Here is a 22,114-nt window from a genome sequence, read left to right as displayed (position 1 = left end):
TGGAACTGTACCAGTATCACAACTGCCAAGTAGCATTGCTGTTCTGCAAGAACACAGAGGCCTGAACATTGTACAGGTGGAAATCCACGATGACTCAACAGTGTGGAACTTAACCATGGGTGTTTGGCTGCTGAAGTAAAAATGTATTTTTTATTCATCTTCTGTGTCTTCTGTACTTTTCACATGCTACATAAGGGGTCTAATGCAATTTTAAATATAGGATTTCTTATTAGTAGACACTATTTATCATGCAATAGCCCTGACCTATTCCAAAACTTTCTGTAATGAGATAATCCTCTGTACCTTTTTTAAAAGGTTCATATTTTGCAATACTCCCCTCACATTCAACGAACATGATACTTCACAAGTGGCTGATTTACAGTATTATTTTCTTCATGTTCCTCATGTTATGCTTGATGATGACACTATAACCTGTTCATCCTAGAATATCATTTAGCATTAAAATTGCATTCCTCAAATATAACTAGTGTGACAGCAAATCTTCGCTAAGGGAATTTTATTTTGCTGAAGCATGAATCTGAAAAGTGACACTGTTAAGAACAGTAGCACCGGATTTCTGCCTTTGCAATTCCATCCAGAGTAGACTTGTTTACATACATGAAGATTATTGCCCAATCCCACCTGTGAGCCTGCCAGGATCTCAGACGGTGCATTTTCTCTTACACTCTGATTTCAGTTAAATACTAACAACTAACAGTGGTTTTGCAATCTCCTTTTCTTGGCAATCCACTTTTCCTGTGTTTCACTGACTATTATTGGTAGAGAACGATGTTAAAAACCCGTGAAAATGCCTAAAAGCCTCTTCCAGCAGCCAAGTTCTGCCAGGTTAACAGAAAGAGATATCAGTCAGTTATCCTTTTCATCACTCAAATAAGTAGGTATATCATTAGAATTGCTGAGTAAGAAGATAAAAATGTTTGTACTTTCACTTGTCAGAATGATATTCTGACAAGTATTTTTTCTCTCAGTGACAAAACATGCGGGAAGAAGTCATGGAAATCACACAGAAGAAGTTTTTATGTATCTGATCCAAGAAATTGTGTCTCAGAAACAATCTTTAAAGAGCATGTCCTTCAGGGTATTAACTGGAGAATTACATGGTCTGAAATGGCAAGATTCACTCTGTCTGGATCTAGGACAAAAAGGACATAAGCCACCTAGGAGAGCATGTAATTCCAAGCCACCAGATAGCTCGGGTTTACCAATAATTTCATCAACTTTCCAAAGGTAGTGCACAAGAAAAGAAGCAGGAAAAGGGGAATATATACACAGAGGTGGAAGGAAACCGAGGAAATGGGCATGGACAAAGGTGCTGCATGGGAGTTCCTGTATCAGAAGTAAGTATTTTTGACGAATGAAAAGCCAGAATCTTCTCAGGGTCAGAGGATGATTTTAAACCAGGGCAAAGCAACAATTAAAGAAAAAAAAACCTAACAGGGAGGTGAGAAGATGGTACACAGCTACTCAAATTGGAAGGTTTTATGAGTGCTTATAGTAATTCACTGCCCACAGAAGTAGATGTGATCTGGTTGGTCTGAATGCTTACCCTTGACATGGGAATATTTAACATATTAAATATTAATATTTAATATTTAGCATGTTAAATAAACTGCTACTCTTGCAGCTGCAATCTTGTATAAGAGTGGGAAAAGGGTTCCTTAAACTCTCACCTGTTCTTATTTCCCTTCTCCCCATACAATAGGATGCTGTACCTCTGACACTACTACAGAGACAGGCCATCTCCTCCTACCTCTTGAAGCCAGATTGAGCATGCAGTTGCTGGCTGCCAGAACAGGATTCAAGTCTGAGGTTGATTTTCTACTTATGATGTTTCCACCTAATGACTTGGGAAAAAAAAAAAAGAGATTTATGTCACCTTTCTCTATCACCTTCATGTTTTTATGTTAAGCAACAACATAATGTGCAGACTATATATAAATTTATACACATTGAAAGTTCAAAAAAGAGGTATTGATAGAAAATTCACAGCAAAATCAAAATTAAAAATGCAAGTTTTACATGTGGTCAGGACCGATTTCATATTTGCTATAATTTTTTCAAATTATTGCAAGGAATGCACAACATACAGCAACGTTTCGTATCTGTTCTCCACCCAGAGTTCTTAATTGCTGCAAGACAGCACAGAAAACCTTTGTCTTCTCTTCAGGGAGCTCTGAGATTGCATTTGTCAAGATGTCTTTCACTACAGAGAGGCTGCAGGCAGCTCCCAGAGTTAGTCCTGTAACCAAAAGATTATGAAAATGTAAGGTGTGCGTTGCTTTATCACCTGGGTTTTAAACTGTGTACAGACTGTAGAGCTGGGGCTGCTCATGTGGAATACAGGCAGATAAAAGGAGAGGGGTCTTTGCATATTAAAGGACTGTGACCTTTCATTTCAGGAGACTGAGGGTAAAATCTCTGTAAGTGATGAAACTGAGCTAATAGCTCACCTCTTCTTCATCAGCTTCAAAATGCTTTCAACAGACTCTTCCTATTTTTAAACACGATTTTCATCATAATTTGATCTTGCTTTGCATATATACATTCTAGTTCTTCTCCTAAGGTATGGGTAGGTAGCACTGGCAACAAAAAAACCAAACAGCCCTAGCAACAAATACAGTATTCTTTTTCCCAAAAGGTTTTTATTTATAGACTTTAAAAAAGCATTAAGCATTCTCCCAGCTTCTTTTTAATTCCGAGTTCCTTTTCAGCTAAAAAAAACCCTAGTTTTTGAATAGAATTAGATGACTGAACTAAAAAAGATTCTAAATGCAATGAAAAAACTGTCAAATACAGTTTACCACTTATAAAAAAGTGGGTTCAGGCATATAGCGAGTAATTTCATTAGATATAGGATATGACTTCCCTTAAAATTTTGGCAGTAATTTATATTTAATTAATTTAGACTATTATGGTAAATTTAAACCTATTTCTAGTTGTCATTTCTAATTTCACTAAAATTTATTTAAACACTAAAACCTAGTCTAACTTTAACTAAAAAAAACCCCATGCTAATCTTAAACATATAAAATGAGGTAAAGAACTTTTTTAATCTGCAATAATCACTGTTGTTATGATTGAGAATTAGATTAGATAATACATATTAGCTATGCCAGTTTTATCACAGCTTTTTTTCTAATGTAAACAAGCATGCCATGTGCTAAGTCTCTCTGTGGTTCTGTATGGGTCTCTCTCTGCTATTCAGCAGAGCATGGTAGAGAGATCACAAGGCAAATATTGCATGACTTAGCACCAGAACCAGTATTACCAGAATAATCACCCTTGCACTAAGGCCCAAGGTAATGTTGCTGGTCAGCACTGCACTGCATCGTGAAGACAAATCATGCACTGGGATGGTGGCCACAGAACCAAGCATGGTTAGGAATGAGTTACAAAGCACTTCACACCTTCAGCACTATGGAATGGAGCAGCATTCCTTACTGCAAAAAAATTTCCTATGTCTGAATAAAGTTAAGTCTACTGACCATCATCTGTGCATTTCACCACATTCAGATCTGGGATCCTTGCAGGAGCAATAAGAACTGGATGGAACACACCTCTAAATTTCATCTCAGGTCCTGCAAGACAGGAATATACTTAGAAAAGAGACATTTTCCATAATGACAATTCCAACTTAGTGGAGCGCAAACTTTAGGATGAACATGCCAAAAGAATGCCAAATGTAGCCCCACTCCTCCCACGCACACTGGAATTACAGCAACAGGAGCCATTCTGATTGTATGCATACCCACACCGGTGTTCCCAACCACAAGAGGTGCTTTGGGGTGAGCAGCTTTCAGATCCAGTAATTCATCCAAGCTTACAGGAGAGATCCATTTCACTCGCTCCCCATGAAAAAGCAGAGTTCTTTTGGGTTGATTTTCAGCCATTCTCTGATGGGGAAATACAGCAGATTGAAATATTTAGACATACAGACAGGTATGAGATCTAATAGACACTGGACTGAAAGTCCAGTGTGTTCTTAAACAGTGGCAGTTCTACTTAAGCCTTTCAAATTGGACAAAAACAGGACAGAAATGTTATGCTGGCTCTTTGCATAGTGGTGAAATTCTAGACTGTGTGGGTAAAACGTCTTCAAGTAATTCCAAAGGGCTAAACAATATTGATCATAAATAATCCCCAAGCAAAAGATGTAGGCATAGATCTTGCACTTGGTAAAACTGTTCGAAAAGTGATAAAAAATACTAAAGGAGGTGTTTACCTCCTTAGCTGGCTAGAGTCACCAGTGACACTGGCAGGAGCATCCCTTTCTGAATTACACATGCATTTAAGTGTCTCTGGTTGTTCATGGATCACTTGGAAATAGCCTATGAACTAGTAGTGATACAAACACACAGTCAAGAACCCCTGTCTTACAGTTATGAACCTTTCTCCATAGCAGCCAGTTAGATACAGAGAGTTTGGCTTTGAATCTCTAGATTGACAATAATGTAGAGCAAACAGCTTTCATTTTTTCTAGGCAAATACTGCCATCAATATTTAAGGAATCCTAACACTTTCCATTCCATCTGTTTATATCTTTGGCATACCTTAATCACTGGGGATAAACACTCCATGGTCTGGGAAAAGGCTAACAAAACTATTTAGCCACAAAATGGGGAAAAAGTGTTGTTTGCCCAGTGTTAAAAAGTGTTTGCAATTCACTTTGCTGCAAAGCATTTATATCTTCAGGTGCTGCACTGAAAACCCAGTTTAGGTTACTTCTTTGTCTTCTCACTTAACATCTAACTCTGCAACTTCGTTTTCCCAATATGGGGGTTTTTCGGTATGTGAATATTCAATAAGCTTACTGAAAAAAGGAGTGTAATTTTGGATTGACATTAAAATGTTTTGACATTTCTTCTGATGAATTACTGCTAAGCAGGACTTAAGAATTAATTCTGAATGGAGCTAAAGAGTAGTCTACAAGCAGCAGAAGTTACCATTAGTTCTGGAGGAAATATAAGCTCCTGGGTGGGATCTAAGGGCTGGAATTCATCTGTTGAAAACAGGCTGGTGGAAACCTTACAAAGAAAGAAGACAAGCAAAGACCAAAAATTTTCTCTCATCATTAATTTCATACAACAACAAAACCAACCAAAACCAAACCATGAGGCACTGACTGTAATCACTAGAAAACTAGTAATTCCATTATTATTCAGATTTGTTGTTATATTTCCATGCATCATTTGGAGCTGCTGAGGTGAAGGAAGTGTTCATAACAGTTTCTTAGATTTTATTACTAACACAAATGACAGTGCAGAGGCAAGCAACTGAAGGACTAAATACAGGCTTCCAGTAGCCCTCCTATAAGAAACTAGTTTCATGCCAATCTAAAAGACTCACAACTGAAAGAAGTAGATCAGATATTATTGAAAGAAAATTGAGAAAAAAGTGAAATATTTGTATGGAAAAGAGATTTTACATAAAATCACAATCTGATTTTCTAGAGTATATCAGCTCTTCAAACTCAAGTCAGCAGTCAGATTCCTAAGAGATCAATGCTTACACTCAGACCATCACTGATCACTGATTTAAGAAAACTTCATATATGCCCTGATTTCTTGCATAATGTAATACTCACTCTGTGTGAGTAGAGCTCAGACTATTAATAGTAAGTACTGAACCCGAAAAGCTGCTCAAGTCTCAGCTCTGGAGATCCAAACTACCTTACACCAATTGTCTGGCATGTCATTGCCTCCACATAAAAATACATACATACAAAATACTCCAAATGTATGCACAAAACACATACATACAAATACTCAAAAGTTTTTGTGAGTCATAATAAAATCTCTCATTTATCAAATAATATTATGTAAGGTGGAGGACAAAAATGGCAGAGTATACTACATTTACTTTAATTACAAGAAAAAAAGCTATGCAATATTCTAAGTTTTATATTTAAATGGGATAGGTGAAATACTTAAAACCTTACCTTCTCTTCCTTGTCAAACAAATCTTCTTCCTGATCCAAGCAACATTTTCCATTTGCTTTCATTTGACAACAAACAGATTCCTAAAATAGGAATATCCCATTAGTGAAATATTGCCCAGAATGGTAATGAGTTAAAGCTGATAAGAGTGACTCTATATTTCAATAAAGTTCTAGATGAAGCTTAATACCAAGCCAAATTAGAAGGATTATGTGTTAAAGAAGTGATATTAAAAAATAATCTAAAATCATCAGATATTGAAGTCCTTAATACAAAATAATTCATACTATGTGAAATGCAGTTGACTTTGTGAGAGCACATGTAGATGGTCTGTATTATTTCCTTTACAAAATGTTCACTCCCATGTCTTTCTCTGTAGGTTTCTGACATGTTACATTACATGATAAATTACTAAGAATGTGGATCCAAATTCTGCTTTTATCCATGCCAGCACTAACCCACAGTAAACCCTGAACATTTGTGTTAATCAATATTATTCACAGGTTAGGCCACCTACTCAGACCTACATCTCTTAACAGAGAAAAGCAATGATCTTAAGGAAAATCTTGATGGTTTGTAAACACATATATATTAATGGGCCCAATCTAGTAATCCTATCATTGCTACTTCTTCTTACCTTACAGAAGGTTTTACAGGCATCTAGGATTGGCCTATATCCGGTACAGCGGCACAAGTTCCCTGAAAAAACAAAATCAGTCAGAAAAAGCTTTTCTCTAAAGCATGTGGCTTTATAAATGTCAGGTCTTTATATGAAGCTTTTTATAAAGCACTTCAAAAGACACATATGGGGATGTTTTGAACTCCTGTCTCTGAAACAGTCTACAACTTCATGCTTCATTTTCCAGGAGAAAAGAATAACAGGGAATACAAGGACTGCATCCAGTAGCAACTCTGCTGAGAAGCACAATTTGTACAGAGTACATCCATCCATGCATGCATACGTACTCACACAGACAGATACCCACACACACAGAGCATCTGAAGAAAATCCTTCAGAGACACACCTGCACACTAAAAAGTGGCAATATTTACCAGCCAGAGCTGCAATCATCTGCTCTGAAGTTGGTTCTGGGTGGTTTCTTAGCAGAGTGTATATGGACATCACCATTCCAGGCGTGCAGAAACCACACTGGGAGCCATGGCACTTGGCAAGTCTTTCCTGAAATGAAATACCACAAACAGCACTCCTTTCAATATTCATCTCCACTCTAATGAATTCTCTCTTAAATGGGAGACACCATGGCAAATCTTGTCTTCACACTAAATCAGACTTTTTAAGTAAAACACTTTAAGCAATATCAAACAAGAGCAATTATTTTGGGTGTGATGTCCAGGCACATCTTACTAAGGAAGCTAACTAACTTTCAGTGGACTTCTGTCTTTTTTGCATTTATACTAAAACAGCAGCTAAAGGGGCATTGTCCAAGATGTGCCATTAGCCCAAATGGAGCACAAGCCTGATCCATTCCAACAATCCTTATATACCAACTACTTGATCACACTGTCAGTACTAAAGAAAGGTCCACCATATATCATAAATCTTGATTCATCAACCATCAGAAACCCATGTTGCTCTCTATTACCATTTAGCAGGAAAATAATCATTATATGAAATTCCCATGCCCTAAAAACACTGCCACTAAAGCCAGTCCACACAAAAAAGAAATCAGTAATCCTCTTAGTGATACTGTACTCTCACCTGAACGGGATGAATCCTGGTTTTTGTACTTCCAACACCTTCCACTGTAGTCACTGCTGCACCATACAAGGAGCAAATGGGAAGCAAACATGCATTGGCTGAATAGTGTCTTCAGAACATAAAGGAGAATCAAGAACATGAATGTTATTTTATTATAATAAATGTGTGAAAATTATTTTTCAGTCAGTCAAGTCACTATCATCACTTGGAATGGGAAGGGATCACTTGTTACCTGTGTCTCATGTCCTCAGTATAAAAAAACATATCTATGAGGACAGTTCCATAGAATTTAAATCTTCCTCAATCCTTCAGTCTTTTCTAATTGCCCTCTTGTTTCCCCTGCCCACAAGCAACCTGTCAACTGTATCTTGGAGGAGGAAGATGGGGAAGGGAGGATTGGTGTAGTCATTTGAAGGAAGTAAAGCATTACTGCTGCAAATTTATAATCAAACTTCTCATCCAAAGGAAATTATGATGTAAAATAAATATCACACTAAATAGCAACAACATGCCAAAATGAAAATTCTTCAAAGCTTTTAACCATTAAAATAAAATTCTTTGTTTTTCTAATACAGCTGAAGTGTTTCTTTTCAAGAGTCGTTCTGACTCTTTTAATTTCAACACTTTCGGTAACTTAAAACTTTTTTATTTGCATCACATTCCAACGTAACGCAGCTGTTTAAAAGAACAACTGGAACATTTTCCCCCTCACCTAATAAACAGTTCAATTGACAATGACCTGTAACCATTTAACAATTTGATTGGAGTTTTCTCAATTTAAAAGTAATTTATTCCATTTCTTAGCTTAATGAAACTTGGGTTCTGGGTTTCAAAGTCCTTCTTTTTGTGAGTGGGATATAAGGGAGAGAGTTCAGTACTGAAGGGCTGGTAAGACAAAATTCTGCCAGCCATATCTTCCTACCAGTCATATGACAAAACTAGTGTGCTGGTTTGTGCTGGGACAGAGTTCATTTTCTTCAAAGTAGCCAGCATGAAGCTGTGTTTTTGATTTGTGCTGATTTGTTTTTGATTAGTGTTGATAACACAGGGATGTTTAGTTACTGCTGAGCAGCGCTTACACTGAGTCAGGGTCTTTTCTGCCCCTCACCCCACCCCACCAGCGAGGGGGCTGAAGGGCACAAAAAGTTGGGCAGCACACAGCCAGGACAGCTGTGCCAAACTGACCAAAGGGATATTCCATACCAGAGGGCCTGCATACAGAGCTGGAGGAAGGGGGGGATGTTTGGAGTGATGGTGTTTGTCTTGTCAAGTAACTGCTACATGTGATAGAGCCCTGCTGTCCTGCAGATGGCTGGACACCTGCCTGTTGATGGGAAGTTGTGAGTGAATTACTTACTTTGCTTTGCTTGTATGAGCGGCTTTTGTTTTATCTATTAAACTGTCTTTATCTCAACCCACGAGTTTTCTCACTTTCACCTTTCTGATTGTCTCCCCCATCCTGCCACGGGGAATGAGTGTGTGGCTCTGTGGTGCTCAGTTATCAGCTGGAGTTAAACCATGATACAGAGCTGCAGGTAGGAGCCACATTCCAGTGGTCAATACAAAGGTCTTAAATTAATGCCTCCCAAAATCTCCTTGCAGGAGCTGTCAGAATATACAAGCCAATCCAGCATTTGAGTATGATACTTCAGCAATTTTACAATATATCTGAATCAATAGTATTTTTACAGTATTCTCTTGAATTACAGTGACCCTTACTTTAGATTTTTTTACTATTAAGTACATATTTTACAACTCTTTTTACAGTTTCATATCTGGAAATAGTAGCTACAATCATAAAATTCTGTGTAGTTTTCAACATTTTCTGTTAAGGATACCGTATCTTCTTTGAAGCTGGCTCATAAGTTGATATCATCACTGTGCAGGCACCACAGCCACCTCCTCCACAGCCATACTTAGTTCCTGTAAGACGGACTGAAAATGCTCTTATTAGGGAAAAACAATTATCTGGTTCCATTCTGGTCTTTATGCTGCTCAAAGACTTGGGGCCACCTTTTTTCCTAAACCTCTAAGGAACTTAAAATTAGTTTGGTAACATAGCACATGCATCAGACTCTTTTCTATGTTGCACTGAAATTCTGAATGAAAATAAGATTGAAGTTAAGGAATGATGTGACCAAAATCCTGTCCTCAAGAAAACAGAAAACTTGATTTGGACTTATTTTGGAAGAGGAGTAAGTTGGGACAGAAAGAGGAAGTGAAAAATAGTTTTCCAAGTGAAAATATGAAAGGAAGTAACATGTAATGGGCAAACCAGCTATATACCTGAAATTGCAATGGACCATTGAAAACCCATATCCCAGTTTTTCCCAGAAGGTCCATTTATAGTAAGGATATTAACCTTGCATCTCGTTTGAAAGATCACACTTCTGAGAGAAGTGCTCATTTCTGTGAACCTGGAACAGTGGCCAATCTGAAACTGTGAATCAACGAACAGATAATTTAATATTCCAAAGCCACCAAAAAGGAAGATGCCTTTCTCCCCCTCAAAATCCCATCAGACTCAGGGTCTCATCACAATGTCTGTCTTTTCCTAGGAGAGAGACTGTCACAAAACTTGGAGACTTCTATTCTGTCAAGCTTTATGTATACTGGCCACAAGGTTTTCAGGCTTCTTTACGAGGGGAGAGAGGAGGAACACAGATAAACACCTGATTATGCCTGATGGCATAATTTTGTGTGTTTAGGAAACTAGGTTAAAAGTACAGTAGCTCAACTGACCAGTATTTGGATTAAGAAAGAGACATTATTTAATATGGTTGGTTTATCTTAGGGGAATCACAACTACTTTAACCTGGTAATTAAACGTTGAATTAAAATTTATGAGAATTTTGCTTCAAAAAGGCTTTCACATGAGTGACTTTAGGGAACAGACAAGAAAAAGATACGCCTCTTTCGCAGATAAGACAGCAGCATTTCTTCAGGATCAGCATTTTTCTCTATTATCTGCAGTAAGAAATTAAAAACAAGGTTTAAATAAGAAACCAAGGCTTTTCGAAATGCAGTGCACAAACTACATTCCCACAAAGCCAGAAGAGAATCATTCTCTGGTTCCCTCTCATAGAACTAAACTAATTGCCAAACACTGCTGGAGAGTTTGGGTTGCTTCTGGAAATTTCTTCTCAGGCAGAGAGGTTTCCAGAAAAGAAGTGTCAGGGCACCTTGCAACTACTAAAAATAACTGTTGCTCAGTGAAAGGCTACACTGAGGGAACTGACCTTTGGCCATAGTAGAAATAAAAATACAGCAGAACTTTGCTACAATAGTGACAACACAAAGAACTAATGATTTGCAGATTTTAAAGTCTCCCTGGCACTTCGATGCACTGCAATGATCTTTTAAGGCTGTCAGCAGCAACAATTTCTTTTCTAGCTTTATTTGTAAGAACTTTTACTTGCTGTAATCATCTGACAACAGAGCAACAGGAACATCCACATTCTTGATCAAGTAAAGCATTTCTTATTCTGTTCCTTAGAATCCGCTAGTCCATTACAGTTGCTTTGGATCAACAACCAGTCCTTGCAATATTATCTTTATGGTCAATAAGTCCATGTTTTGGCACCAGAGTCTTGTTGACTTTCAGTTGTGCCTCTGAAAATCTGATACCATCAAAGATGAGAAGCCAGACACGTATAAATGAAAAAAATAGACTGCTTACCAGCCAAAACTGATACCCAGCTGAAAGTGTGTTTCACTTTGACATGTTTTTTCCCCCAAACACAGCAGAAGTAGCCAAAATGGGATGAAACCATGGCTATTCTGGAGGCTTGTGTGAGGATTCAGTTATACTCCCATGAAGAAGTCTGAGGAAGCCAAATCTGTGCCCACACCCTTCGAGGTTCCTTCTGGCACAGCAGCCCCTCTTTCTCCACACTCTTTCCGGGCAATACTTACCTTCCTCCCATTCACATAGAACACGAGCTCCTCAGCCGCCGCTTCCCCTTGTGGAGCCATCGTGCCCAGTCCCGGAACCAGCGGAGCCCGGGCAGCCGGAGCGGCCTCGGCAGCGGGGCGGGGCAGCGGGGCGGGCAGCGAGAGCGAGGCCGCTCGGAGCGCGACACTGACGCTGTGAAACGTTGGGAGGCTCTTATAAAACAATCTCCTAGGTTAATTTTAAATTGTGATAAAGTCCAGCAATGTAGTGATCATGAGCCCAATGGAATTCTTGGTTATATATCCGTTCACAAAGTAATTGTCAGTAACTTCCAGGTATCAAAACCATTTTTAAGGGCTACTCGTGCAGGCAAGGGTTTATAGAAACATAAATATTTTCCTCTTTCTGTATAATCTAAATATATAGAAATAATTTCCTACAAAATTTAAACCAAAATTTTTTATAGCTGGCAAACTAAAATATTAAATGAAAAAAAAAACAGATTAAATAAGCATGAGAAAAAAGCAACTTTGAAACTATAAAGAGAAGTTCAAATTACCTTATCCTCAGCAAAATTATCTTAATCCCTGCTGATGGCTACAGATTGATTTTTACCTCAAAAATCACGAGCTGTTTATACATCTTTTGCCTGGAAAGAGCTTCTAATATATCAAATGATCTGGTAAAACAAGCACATTTAGTGAAGATGCAAAGGCAATGTAACATTCTTTATGCTGCATTTATGTGATCATTTTGGGGAACAATTAAAAGAAATACATCCTAGAAAATATCAAAGTGAATTTTCTCTGTGTTCTGTTATAGAACATTAATTTGAGCAACAAGAAGAGTAAGAGTAGAGAAAGCAAGGGAAGAAGGGCAGTAGCAACAATAATATGATTTTAGAGTTACTTTAACTTCTGGGCATCTTCAGGCCATTTTCTTTATCCTTTTTTTTTACTTTGAAAGATACCAATACTAAAAGAAATGGAAGAAATGAGGGCATAAAGACCTAGGCCTTATACTTTTATTGAAAATTACATGCTTATATTTGGAACACCCTGGCAGTGTAGCTGGTAACACCTGACGCTGTGTGGAACAACAGGACTATCACTGAAAAATAATTAAGACCATCTCCTAAAATATTATTTATTTTCTGGGAAGATGAAGCATGTGCTTCTGTTTCTAGCTTTCAAACTGCAGGCAATAGAGAGCAACAACCATTTAAAAAACCACTGTGTTTTGCTGCTGTAGTGCCAGGACTGGGAACACAAGCTGTAAAAAGCACTTCTTTGGGATTTCTAATGACACAGCCAGTGATGTTGACAAATAATGGAAGCTAGCAAGAACATTTCAATTAAAAAGAAAACAAATTAATTACAAACTTGGTAAAAAAAAAGACAAGGAAAAAATGCATAAAAATTTCTATGGGTAATTCTTTTTGAAATAACATTGGATCAGGATAGAATCTGTCTTCCCAACCATTTCTGCAGCTCTTCATAAGGGTCTTACTAATGTGGTGACACCAAGCTTCAGAAGGAAAAAGTCTATTTGCTTAAACTTTTCAGAGTAATTTTAACAGCTCTGTTTTGCCATGCAGATCACATTGCCTGGGTAATAAGGCAAGTTTTTTATTGGAAAAATTTTCATACTCATTGAATACTCTTTTTTTCCTGTGAGGTTCTGTGTGAAAACATCTTGGTGTCCTTATTGCTGTGCATTTACGATCTTTGCATGGTCTCTGGAACTGGTGACCACAGCTAGAACAAGCTCTCTGTTTAGAGGATAAAGGTCCTTACCTCGCTAGTCCTGTATTTAACTCCAAATTCATACATGGAATGTCCTACAGGATCTTGGGAAGCTGCCTTGGGGCTACAGACTGTAATAAAAAAACCACAACGGAAAACAGTTGTGGTATTACTGAAGTATTTGTAAATAATACTTTTGTGCCTCAGTGTTTATGGTGATAGCTCTTACACGTAGAACAGACATACTTGAAAACTACATCCAGGAATATATTTTGATATTCATGACTCACTTTTCTGTCAAAATATGCAGCTGAAACTCTGGAGAATTTCTTCTCACAGGAGAAGGATGTAGGTTCCTCTTGTTGAACTTCTTGAGGTTCCTCTTGGCTCATTTCTCCAGCCTGTCCAGATCCCTCTGGACAGAACCATCCAGTATTTCAGCCACTCCTTCCGGTTTTGTATCAATTGCAAATTTGCATAGGGTGCACTCTGCCTTGTCATACAGGTTGTTAATAAAGGTGTTAAACAGTGCTGGCCCCAGTATAAAACCCTAAGAAGTGTTTTGCCTCCAGCTGGACCACATGCCACTAATCACAACCCCTCTGGGTTTTCAACCCCCCTCACTGTGCACTTCACACCTCCTTTGTCAGCTTGTTTGTGGAATGTTATCAGATATAATGTCAAAAACCTTACTAAAGCTGAGACAAACAACATCTACTGCTCTACCTTCACCCACCAAGCTAGCTGGAGAAGATCATCAGGTTAATAAAGCCTCATTTCCTGTTTGTAAATCAATCCCAGCTATTCTCAATCACCTTCGTCTCTAATATGTGTTAAAGGACTATTTTCTCCATCAGCTTTCCAGGTTACAATGAAATCTACAATGAAGTACAAAAAGTAAAGTTTTTAAGAACGTTTCTAAGCATATATTATAAATTTTTAAGAATACATATCCTTAAGCATATATAACAAATTTAAGAGTAGCAGTTACACTTAAAAAGAGATGTACTGTATCAGACAAAAGGTCTCGCTAACCAAAGAACTGGTCTCTGAAAGTTTCAACAGTGAATGCCCTTGGAAAAAGTATAAAAATTGGTCAAATGCACAGTAAGGCTTCTCTAGGACTCTCTTCCAGCCTTCAACAATTTGCAATTCAGAGACATCCTGTGCCAGAATGGTGTTTCTGGTAACTCCTCATAAGTTTTTCTTCTATTAATGTGCCTGATCAATTTTTAAGCTGATGTACACTAGTGACATCTAGTGCATACCGCGTGAGCAACCACCGTCTCTAACCAAAATAAGTTAACTTATTTGTAACTCATTAAAAACGAGCTCTGGCTATCTTTGTTGCAAAATTAACCTGGACCTTACCCGTTGTAATCTGTAAAAGTTGTGTGGGCTGTGAGCTGTAGCCTGCAGCTGGCAGCATCTGCAAATGAGGTAATGACAGAAAACTGTTTGTCTGCTGACAGCTCATTATGGAATGCAGAATGTTATTCATGAGAATTCAGGGAGGAAGGAGTACAGAACCCTGACAGCTGAATGGTAAGTGTGGTTGTATTAGTCATCACACTAGCACTCTCAGTTGGAAACTCAAGGTGTTGCTTTGTCTGGATCCTATTCCCTATTGAATTTCCATTGCAGTGATCTTCCTGGCTGCCTCTGGCATGTACTCTGGACACTAGACTTCTCTCCACTATTCCTCAGTGAGACTTCCTTATTCAAATTTCAGTATGATTCTGTCAAATCCCAAAGTCAACTATCAAAAAAAAGGGACTGTCTCCATCTATTTCAATAAATTTATCAAAATTTGGGATGCATGGGTCTGTTCCAAACAGCACCGAGAAATGGTTCTACTCAAAATAAATATGAAAAACTCACATTAAAATTCCCAAAGCTAGTTTATTTTCAATTTACATTAAAACATACACTTTTCTTACAATTTAAGAAGTGCTGCAAACACTTTGAAGAAATTATAAATTACTGACCAGAAATGCAAAACATGAGTGGAACCTAACATGTATATGCCTTCCTCAGTGAAGTATTCTGTGCCCCTTTTTCAGAAAATTTCACTTTGGAAGAACTTTACTAATCAAAGAACAATAAGCATTCTATATTGCTAAACATATATATATATACACACATAAACAATTGTACCCATTTTAGAAGTACTGTTCATAAAGGCAATTCTTTTGTCTTCTTCAAATAAATTTTGATTTACTTTTAAAACTTGTTTTATTTTTTACTTTACGGACTGGGGAACACAGAAATTGCGTATCTGTAAACCGATCCCCACGCCTTAATTTGCTGTAAAGAAAAGAAAAAAAAGACATTGTGTACGAATATCATCAAGCACCTATGTAACTATAATAATGTAATTATAATAACAATTCAAATTAAAATAACTCAAGTGGTAAATACTCTTAATGAAAGCTTGATACACTGAAGAAATTAAATTTACGGAAAATAATTATATCTGAAATAGCAAGGAATAGATTACTACTGCTTTCCAAAATAATTCTAAAAATAGTAGTCTTTTTATGTGACCTCTGTCATATTAATGTGATATTCCTATAAAACAAAATTCAAAACTTATTTAAACAAAAAGCCTAACAGCACCCATTCAGGACAGTATAATTGCAAATAACATATAAATCATCTGAAATCTTAAGTGACATCAACATTTTTTTCCATTATTAGTTACTGTCTCTCTCAGAAATACAGAGCCTTATCATTCTGGGGTAAAAGAGTGTCAGTGTGTCAATATATAATATTATATATAATTAGCATTTTAGCATCTAAATCAATTAGTAAAGTAACAGTGTAACCCTAATCCCTTTCCATTTATTTTACAAGTTATCTGGTATAAACACTTCTGAATTGCCAGCGGTAAAGTGAAGACACTTCCTACATTAGTTTTAGCTCCTCCTTGTCCATAGTCTCATTACTTCAAATTGTTTACTTACGTAAGTAAAAAATATTTTAGGGTGTATTAGAACAGTGTTCTAAATTTTTTTCATTTTGTGGATTTGGTTTTTCCTCCTGTCACAGTATTGCCAGAAAAGACAGGCATATTCTTTTTACACCTTTGTAATGAAGTAAGTCACCATAACCCTTTCACTTCCAACACTGTTACAGGGAAGCCTTGATACTGTCTTTACCTCATGAATACTCTTCCTACTAATATACACACAACACAGCATAACTGTTCCTTAAATCAGTATTATACTTCCAAAAAATCCAGAATATTTTTAGAAGTAATCAACTTAAAGGTCCTTTTAGATTTAGATCTATTCATGTAAGTGCAAATATATTAGTTTTCTTAATGGAATTTTGGCTTCAAAATCCTCTTTTAAATTTTAATAGTTATTATGTCTTGCCTTTTAACAATCTCAAAAATCCTGTGCCACTAAATTTGCTATGAACAATGAGAGGCAAATGAAGTATAAAATTAATATAGCTAACTAATATAACAAATTGTCAAATTTATATATCTTAAATGATTTCTTATATTAGATACAGCTACTTACAGGAAAACTACTGAATTATACAATATTAGTGTATAAATTTTCTTTCCACTTGACAATATTACAAGGACATTATTATGGTATAAGTTTACCTTTAAGTATAACATTTACAATCATCCACATCTAAAGGGGTTTATATAATGATAAACATTTAGATTCACTATTGTTCATTATTACTGCAGACTATATTTTGAGATTTGACTACTGTTGTTGTCTTACTTTGGAACTTGGAAACCCTGCCACACAGGAGAAGTTTTATACCAACACTGAAGTATCTTTGCAAAAGAGATCTGTGATAGGCTGTTAAATCCCCAAATAAACAGCTGAAACTATCTTTACTGGGGACAGTTACACACTCAAAAGGCAAACAAAAGCCCCAACCTACTTGCCCCCACCTACCTGTGTAGACTGGGTTCTTTGTAGCAAACAGTGGGTCTAGCTCGTCTGGATGGTGCTGCTGGATTTTCTTCCAAAGTTTTGGGGGATTTAGGTACAAAAGCGTGAGATTGTATACCAGTATTTGTCAGATCTTGGAAAGCCTTTCTCCCTGTAAATACAGTAGTTTATATGCCTCATTTTAAATATTTTCTGAATAATTACGTAAACTTTCAATTAATAATTATTTTTCATAGGTATTTCCTAATTCAGGTACTTTGGTTACTGCTCCTTCTGAAGACACTCAACTCAAACTGGTACAAACAACCAACGAAAATGCCACTACAGCACCTTTCAATAAATTTTGAGCTGTTTGAGGTCTGCCATGGGTCATGGGACGTTTCAGGAAGCCCCATGAGCACTGCAGTTTGCAGCTGGCACCTTAAGACTCCCTAAATTACTGCACTTACAAAAGTAAACCTCCGCACAGCTCATGGCCTTGAATGCAGGGGGAGGGTATACATGTATAATCTGAAGAGTCAAATTGGACAAGAGTTCTCCAGTACTGAATTTTCCAGCTTTATGGCTGCTTTTTGGGCATATGTGCACAAAATGAACACAGCAATCTTTCAATTCAAGATAGGGATTTGGATGTAGGATGAAAAATTAACTAGGTTTTGAATTATACTTAAGTGGACGAAGATCAACTAATTAGCTTGCTTTTTATGTCAGCAGTCTTTGATACTGATATGGTTTACTAATTTCTCAGTAAAGGTAAAAAAATTATGGGATCCACTTTCCAAAGAAGGAACTGAAGATGAGAAGATACAACTACAAATTACAAAGACTGATACCTCACACAATTGTCAGTATTCCTACTCTGAGCTCATGTAAAATTGGAGATTTTTTTGGCCATTGTGTCTTAGCATTCAAATGAGGCAGCATTCAAATGAGGCAATATTTGCCTGATAGTTTGGAATTCAAGTATTAATCTGAGCTAGGACACTTTCTAGGTGTTGGGATTTTCTCAGACACAGTGAAGTAAACAGGAACTTGTTGAGAACAAGTATGTTTACAAAATAGACCCCTAATGCTACAAAACTGCAAAGCTACATTTGAAAGTATTTATAAACTCTTGCATAGATGTGTTAGTCATATATTCCTTTAGCTCCTTTACAGTAATTTCACTTCTGATGGAAGAATCTACACCCATCTTCCAGACTACAATGTTTGATTATTTTCTTAATTTATCTTATTTTAAAAAAGAGGTTGTCGTATCAAAGTTTGCTCGTGGACAGATTATAGAAAAAACCTACTCAACATACTTTTGTTAGATATGAGAATTCCTGTTGAACTGCAGTGTTTCTAAAGAAACATAAATGAATTTTTTAAGAAGTCCAGCTATGTTCTCCATTTATAAAGGGAATAGTTAGTTCCCTCTTATTTCCCTTGTATAAAGTCTCAAGCTACTAGATCTTTTCAATCCCCAGCTTTCTGAATTCCATGACGTTCCTTGAAAATTGAATACATGCTCCAACCAAAATTGCTTCTCAAGAATATAGACTATTTACATGTGGCCTACAATCATCTTGGGACATATTGGGAAGTAACAAGGATATTAGTTACCACAATTAAAAAAAGATATTGAGACTGAGAGATGATACGGAATATGCATAATTTTAGTGATTTTCATTCTTACCTTTTCCAGTGTTGTTTTATCCACTCTAACCAAGCAATGATTAGAACAGTATTAAGAGAAGACATGTAAACACTATTTCAGGCACTACCTAATTCAACAAAAGATCATTTTTCTTCCTAGCCCACACACTTACCATGACAAGGTGTCAGAGCATTTTTGTAACTCTCTTTAGAAATATGGTCCAGATTTTGTTCTGCTTTTTCAGCATTCAGTACTTCATTATGATCATTTTCCCCATGGATTTCAGAGTCCTTCAGTATGGAGAAGTTGATAGAAACATTTTGGTTATCAAGAGCCGGGAGCCGCACATTGGACAGACCTTCCTGGGAAAAGCTATCTACATTTAATGACATATTCTTAGAACATTCAACTTGAATAATAGGCTTTAATTTACTCATAAAGGAACCTATTTCATGAGGGACTTCCTGATCATCCAAAATATTCTGCCTGCCCAGATCAATAGGCCTGAAATGACTTTTTTCTTGTCTGGTCTCAGTATTATCAGAACTAAATCTCTGTTTCTGCTTTATTTGATTACCAGAAGAACTACTAATGGGGAGGGGTTTAGCTGCCACTGCTGAGAAATCTGCTTTCTTTAACATGTTAGCATCATCATCAACTTGTTCTTTAGCTTGTGGTGTACTCAGAGCTACACCACCCTGAGTAACTAAAGCTACTTGTGTTTGCTGAGTTTCTGTTACTTTATTTCCAGCCTCTGCAAGCAATGAATCCTTATGTTTTAATTCTTGATTTTTACAAGCTGAGAACAGTGTAAGGTTTCCCTTTGGTACTATGTATGTTTTCCGGCCAGCCTTTGCCAACATACGTTTTAATCTGCCTGGTGAACAATGGCTTCTCTTTTGGTCTGCTTTCTGACTAATTTTATGAATGCTGCCATTTTCAGTTTCTCTACTTTGTCTGTAACTACTTTTTTTATTGTCTTTTCCCTTTATAATATTTTTATGGTTTTGTTTTGTCTTGCTGTGAAGTTGGTATATCTCTGTTTGAGATTTTTTTGAAATATATTCTTCATCCTGGTCATTTTCCCCTCCACAGGATTTTGCTGTGTTTGCTTTGGAAGGGTTTTGAAAAGTTTTCCTATTTTTCGTTGGTCTGCTATCTTTCTCATTTGTATTTAGAAAGTCACCCTGTAAAGGAAACACCTTAGAAGTATTATCCTGGAATGGCAAATTTTCAGTACAATAAACTTCTGGTGGGATCTTGTTAAGAGGTGAGTTTGAGTTTGCTTTTTGAATTTTGCTTTCCATGTCTCCAGACATTTCTGAGAAAGTTTCTTCATTTGTCTCCTGTTTTCTTGGACTCACTATGTTAACCTGGTACATCCTCCTCCTATCTGTAGCTTTACTTGCTTTACTCTGTTTCTCTGCAGAATCTCCTGTAGGTAGCTGTTCTGTCTGGCTTTGGAATAGTTGAATTTCCGAGTCAGTAGTTTTTGAGGTTTCACTATTGTCAGCCCCAGCGTGCCTTTCTTCTGCACATAAATTTGAATCAACTTCAGTCTTGCTTTTGATTTTTTCTTTATCCTTCTTAGAATATTTTACTTTTCTGAACTTGGCTAATATTTTGTCAGAATTGGCATTACTAATTTTATTTTGGTGCAATTTATAATTGTCTTTTGCTGTAACTGTGAGTAGTTCACCAGCGTCACTGGCAGTCAACTCCATATCAGCATCATAAAGTGTTTCTTCAGGCTTCATTTTGTCAGTAAAACGCAGCTTCTTAAAATCTGTCTTACTTTCATTGCTATATTTAAGAGGTGAGGGAATCATGTGACACAAGTCATTTGAACCTTCCTGCAAATTGGTATCATTGGGGTTGCTGCCACTGTTGATATCATGTTTAGGCAGATTCAATGACTCACATTTTTTATCAAAATCCTTTATATTAGGTTGAGTTTTTGACTTATCAAGTACTGCATGTTTCTTTCTTTCTGTCACATTTCCACAGGACGGCAATGAACTACCGTGACACTGCTTTGTAAGCTCCTCAGACTGTCCTAAGGATCGTGTATTTTTGACATGAGTCACAAGGGCACTACTGCAACTTAATTCTGTGCACAGTTGATTTTCTGCAAAAAGAAAAAATTCAGCAGCTTAGTGAAAGAAAGAAGAGTGTAGCTCTATAAAAATTACTCTCTATAAAATTACTGAAGGTTGAACCACAAGTAGGAAAAAATAAAAATGTTGGTTTTTTTTAACTTAATACATACATTCTTTGGTTGGTCCTCAAAAATTTAGTTAACTAGAGCTAATTTCGTATTTTACCAAAGTTGCACTCTTGAAATTGGACATAAATGGAAATATACTTTTCTATAACTACTTCAGTTATTATTTGGTTATCTTACAAAGGTTTTATTCTGTTCACATTGATTTTGTTACATTTCAGTTGTGTCATTTCAATGAACACTATTCCACAAGTGATTGTCAGGACACTTATATTTATGGGTGAGCATTCTATTTTTCCTTAGTTTATTACAGTTCAGGAATCTTACTATACCTTCTGTATTGCACATCAAGCAGTGAATTATTAAATACTAATTCTCAGAGAGCTCTGAAAAATAAATCACCTGTACAGAAATACATCATACCTTCAAAAAATTTATTCTTGTCAACAGCTGTTTCCACTGGATCTGTTTCAATTAACTTTTGATTATTTGGCCCAGAAGGCAATGATGATGCAAACTTGAGTTGATCTGAATGCACTTCCTCTGACAAATGAGTGGTACACTTGTAGGAATTCGGTATTTCACCCAGAGAAGGGCTAACTTGCTGTTTTGCATTAGCTGTTCCAATTAAAGGAAGCTTCACTGGCAATTCTACAGATCTGAAAAGAGGAAATTTTACTGTGAAGATTTTTATTACATTTTCTAACATAACATTCTATTGTTAAAATGTTTTCCTTAATAATGTATAAAAGCAGAAAACGAGAACTCGAGTATGAAACCTGGTTCTATCTTTGGGCAAATGTATTTTTGATGATAAAGAATCCTGCTTTGTGCTAGTGAGATCACATGAAGCAAGCAGCGAATTATTCAAATACAGGTTTTGTCTACCACTGTCTCCCTAAACTCCAAGTTGTAAATAGGTAATGTCTGAATTAGACAGGAAATTGTTTCTCATTACCTCAAAAATACCTAGGACAATATACAGATTAGCTGTAAAAAGAAATCCACAGA

General features: G+C 36.7%; 2 protein-coding genes across 2 annotated transcripts in view; both read right to left on the bottom strand.

Moving 5' to 3' along the window:
* The window catches only part of AOX1 (aldehyde oxidase 1), a 41,611-nt gene extending 29,914 nt beyond the window's left edge, over window positions 1-11,697 (bottom strand). The window contains exons 1-12 of the mRNA XM_032693368.1: window positions 11,593-11,697; window positions 10,587-10,644; window positions 9,516-9,612; window positions 7,678-7,786; window positions 7,011-7,137; window positions 6,595-6,656; window positions 5,960-6,040; window positions 4,965-5,045; window positions 3,770-3,914; window positions 3,507-3,599; window positions 2,109-2,260; window positions 1,772-1,865 (exon numbers count right to left, since the gene is read on the bottom strand). Coding sequence (XP_032549259.1) covers window positions 1,772-1,865; window positions 2,109-2,260; window positions 3,507-3,599; window positions 3,770-3,914; window positions 4,965-5,045; window positions 5,960-6,040; window positions 6,595-6,656; window positions 7,011-7,137; window positions 7,678-7,786; window positions 9,516-9,612; window positions 10,587-10,644; window positions 11,593-11,652 — 1,159 coding nt within the window. The 5' untranslated portion in view covers window positions 11,653-11,697. The remainder of the gene's footprint in view (window positions 1-1,771; window positions 1,866-2,108; window positions 2,261-3,506; window positions 3,600-3,769; window positions 3,915-4,964; window positions 5,046-5,959; window positions 6,041-6,594; window positions 6,657-7,010; window positions 7,138-7,677; window positions 7,787-9,515; window positions 9,613-10,586; window positions 10,645-11,592) is intronic.
* Window positions 11,698-15,199: 3,502 nt separating this feature from the next.
* SGO2 (shugoshin 2) overlaps window positions 15,200-22,114 on the bottom strand; it is a 28,550-nt gene continuing 21,635 nt past the window's right edge. The window contains exons 6-9 of the mRNA XM_032692734.1: window positions 21,527-21,762; window positions 19,052-21,007; window positions 17,244-17,391; window positions 15,200-15,624 (exon numbers count right to left, since the gene is read on the bottom strand). Of these exons, the coding sequence (XP_032548625.1) occupies window positions 15,519-15,624; window positions 17,244-17,391; window positions 19,052-21,007; window positions 21,527-21,762 (2,446 nt within the window). The 3' untranslated portion in view covers window positions 15,200-15,518. The remainder of the gene's footprint in view (window positions 15,625-17,243; window positions 17,392-19,051; window positions 21,008-21,526; window positions 21,763-22,114) is intronic.

This window comes from Chiroxiphia lanceolata, chromosome 7, assembly GCF_009829145.1.
Source record: "Chiroxiphia lanceolata isolate bChiLan1 chromosome 7, bChiLan1.pri, whole genome shotgun sequence".
NCBI classification, from domain to species: domain Eukaryota; kingdom Metazoa; phylum Chordata; class Aves; order Passeriformes; family Pipridae; genus Chiroxiphia; species Chiroxiphia lanceolata.
Note: the sequence above shows the minus strand (reverse complement) of the source record. Positions and strands in the feature narration are given on the sequence as shown.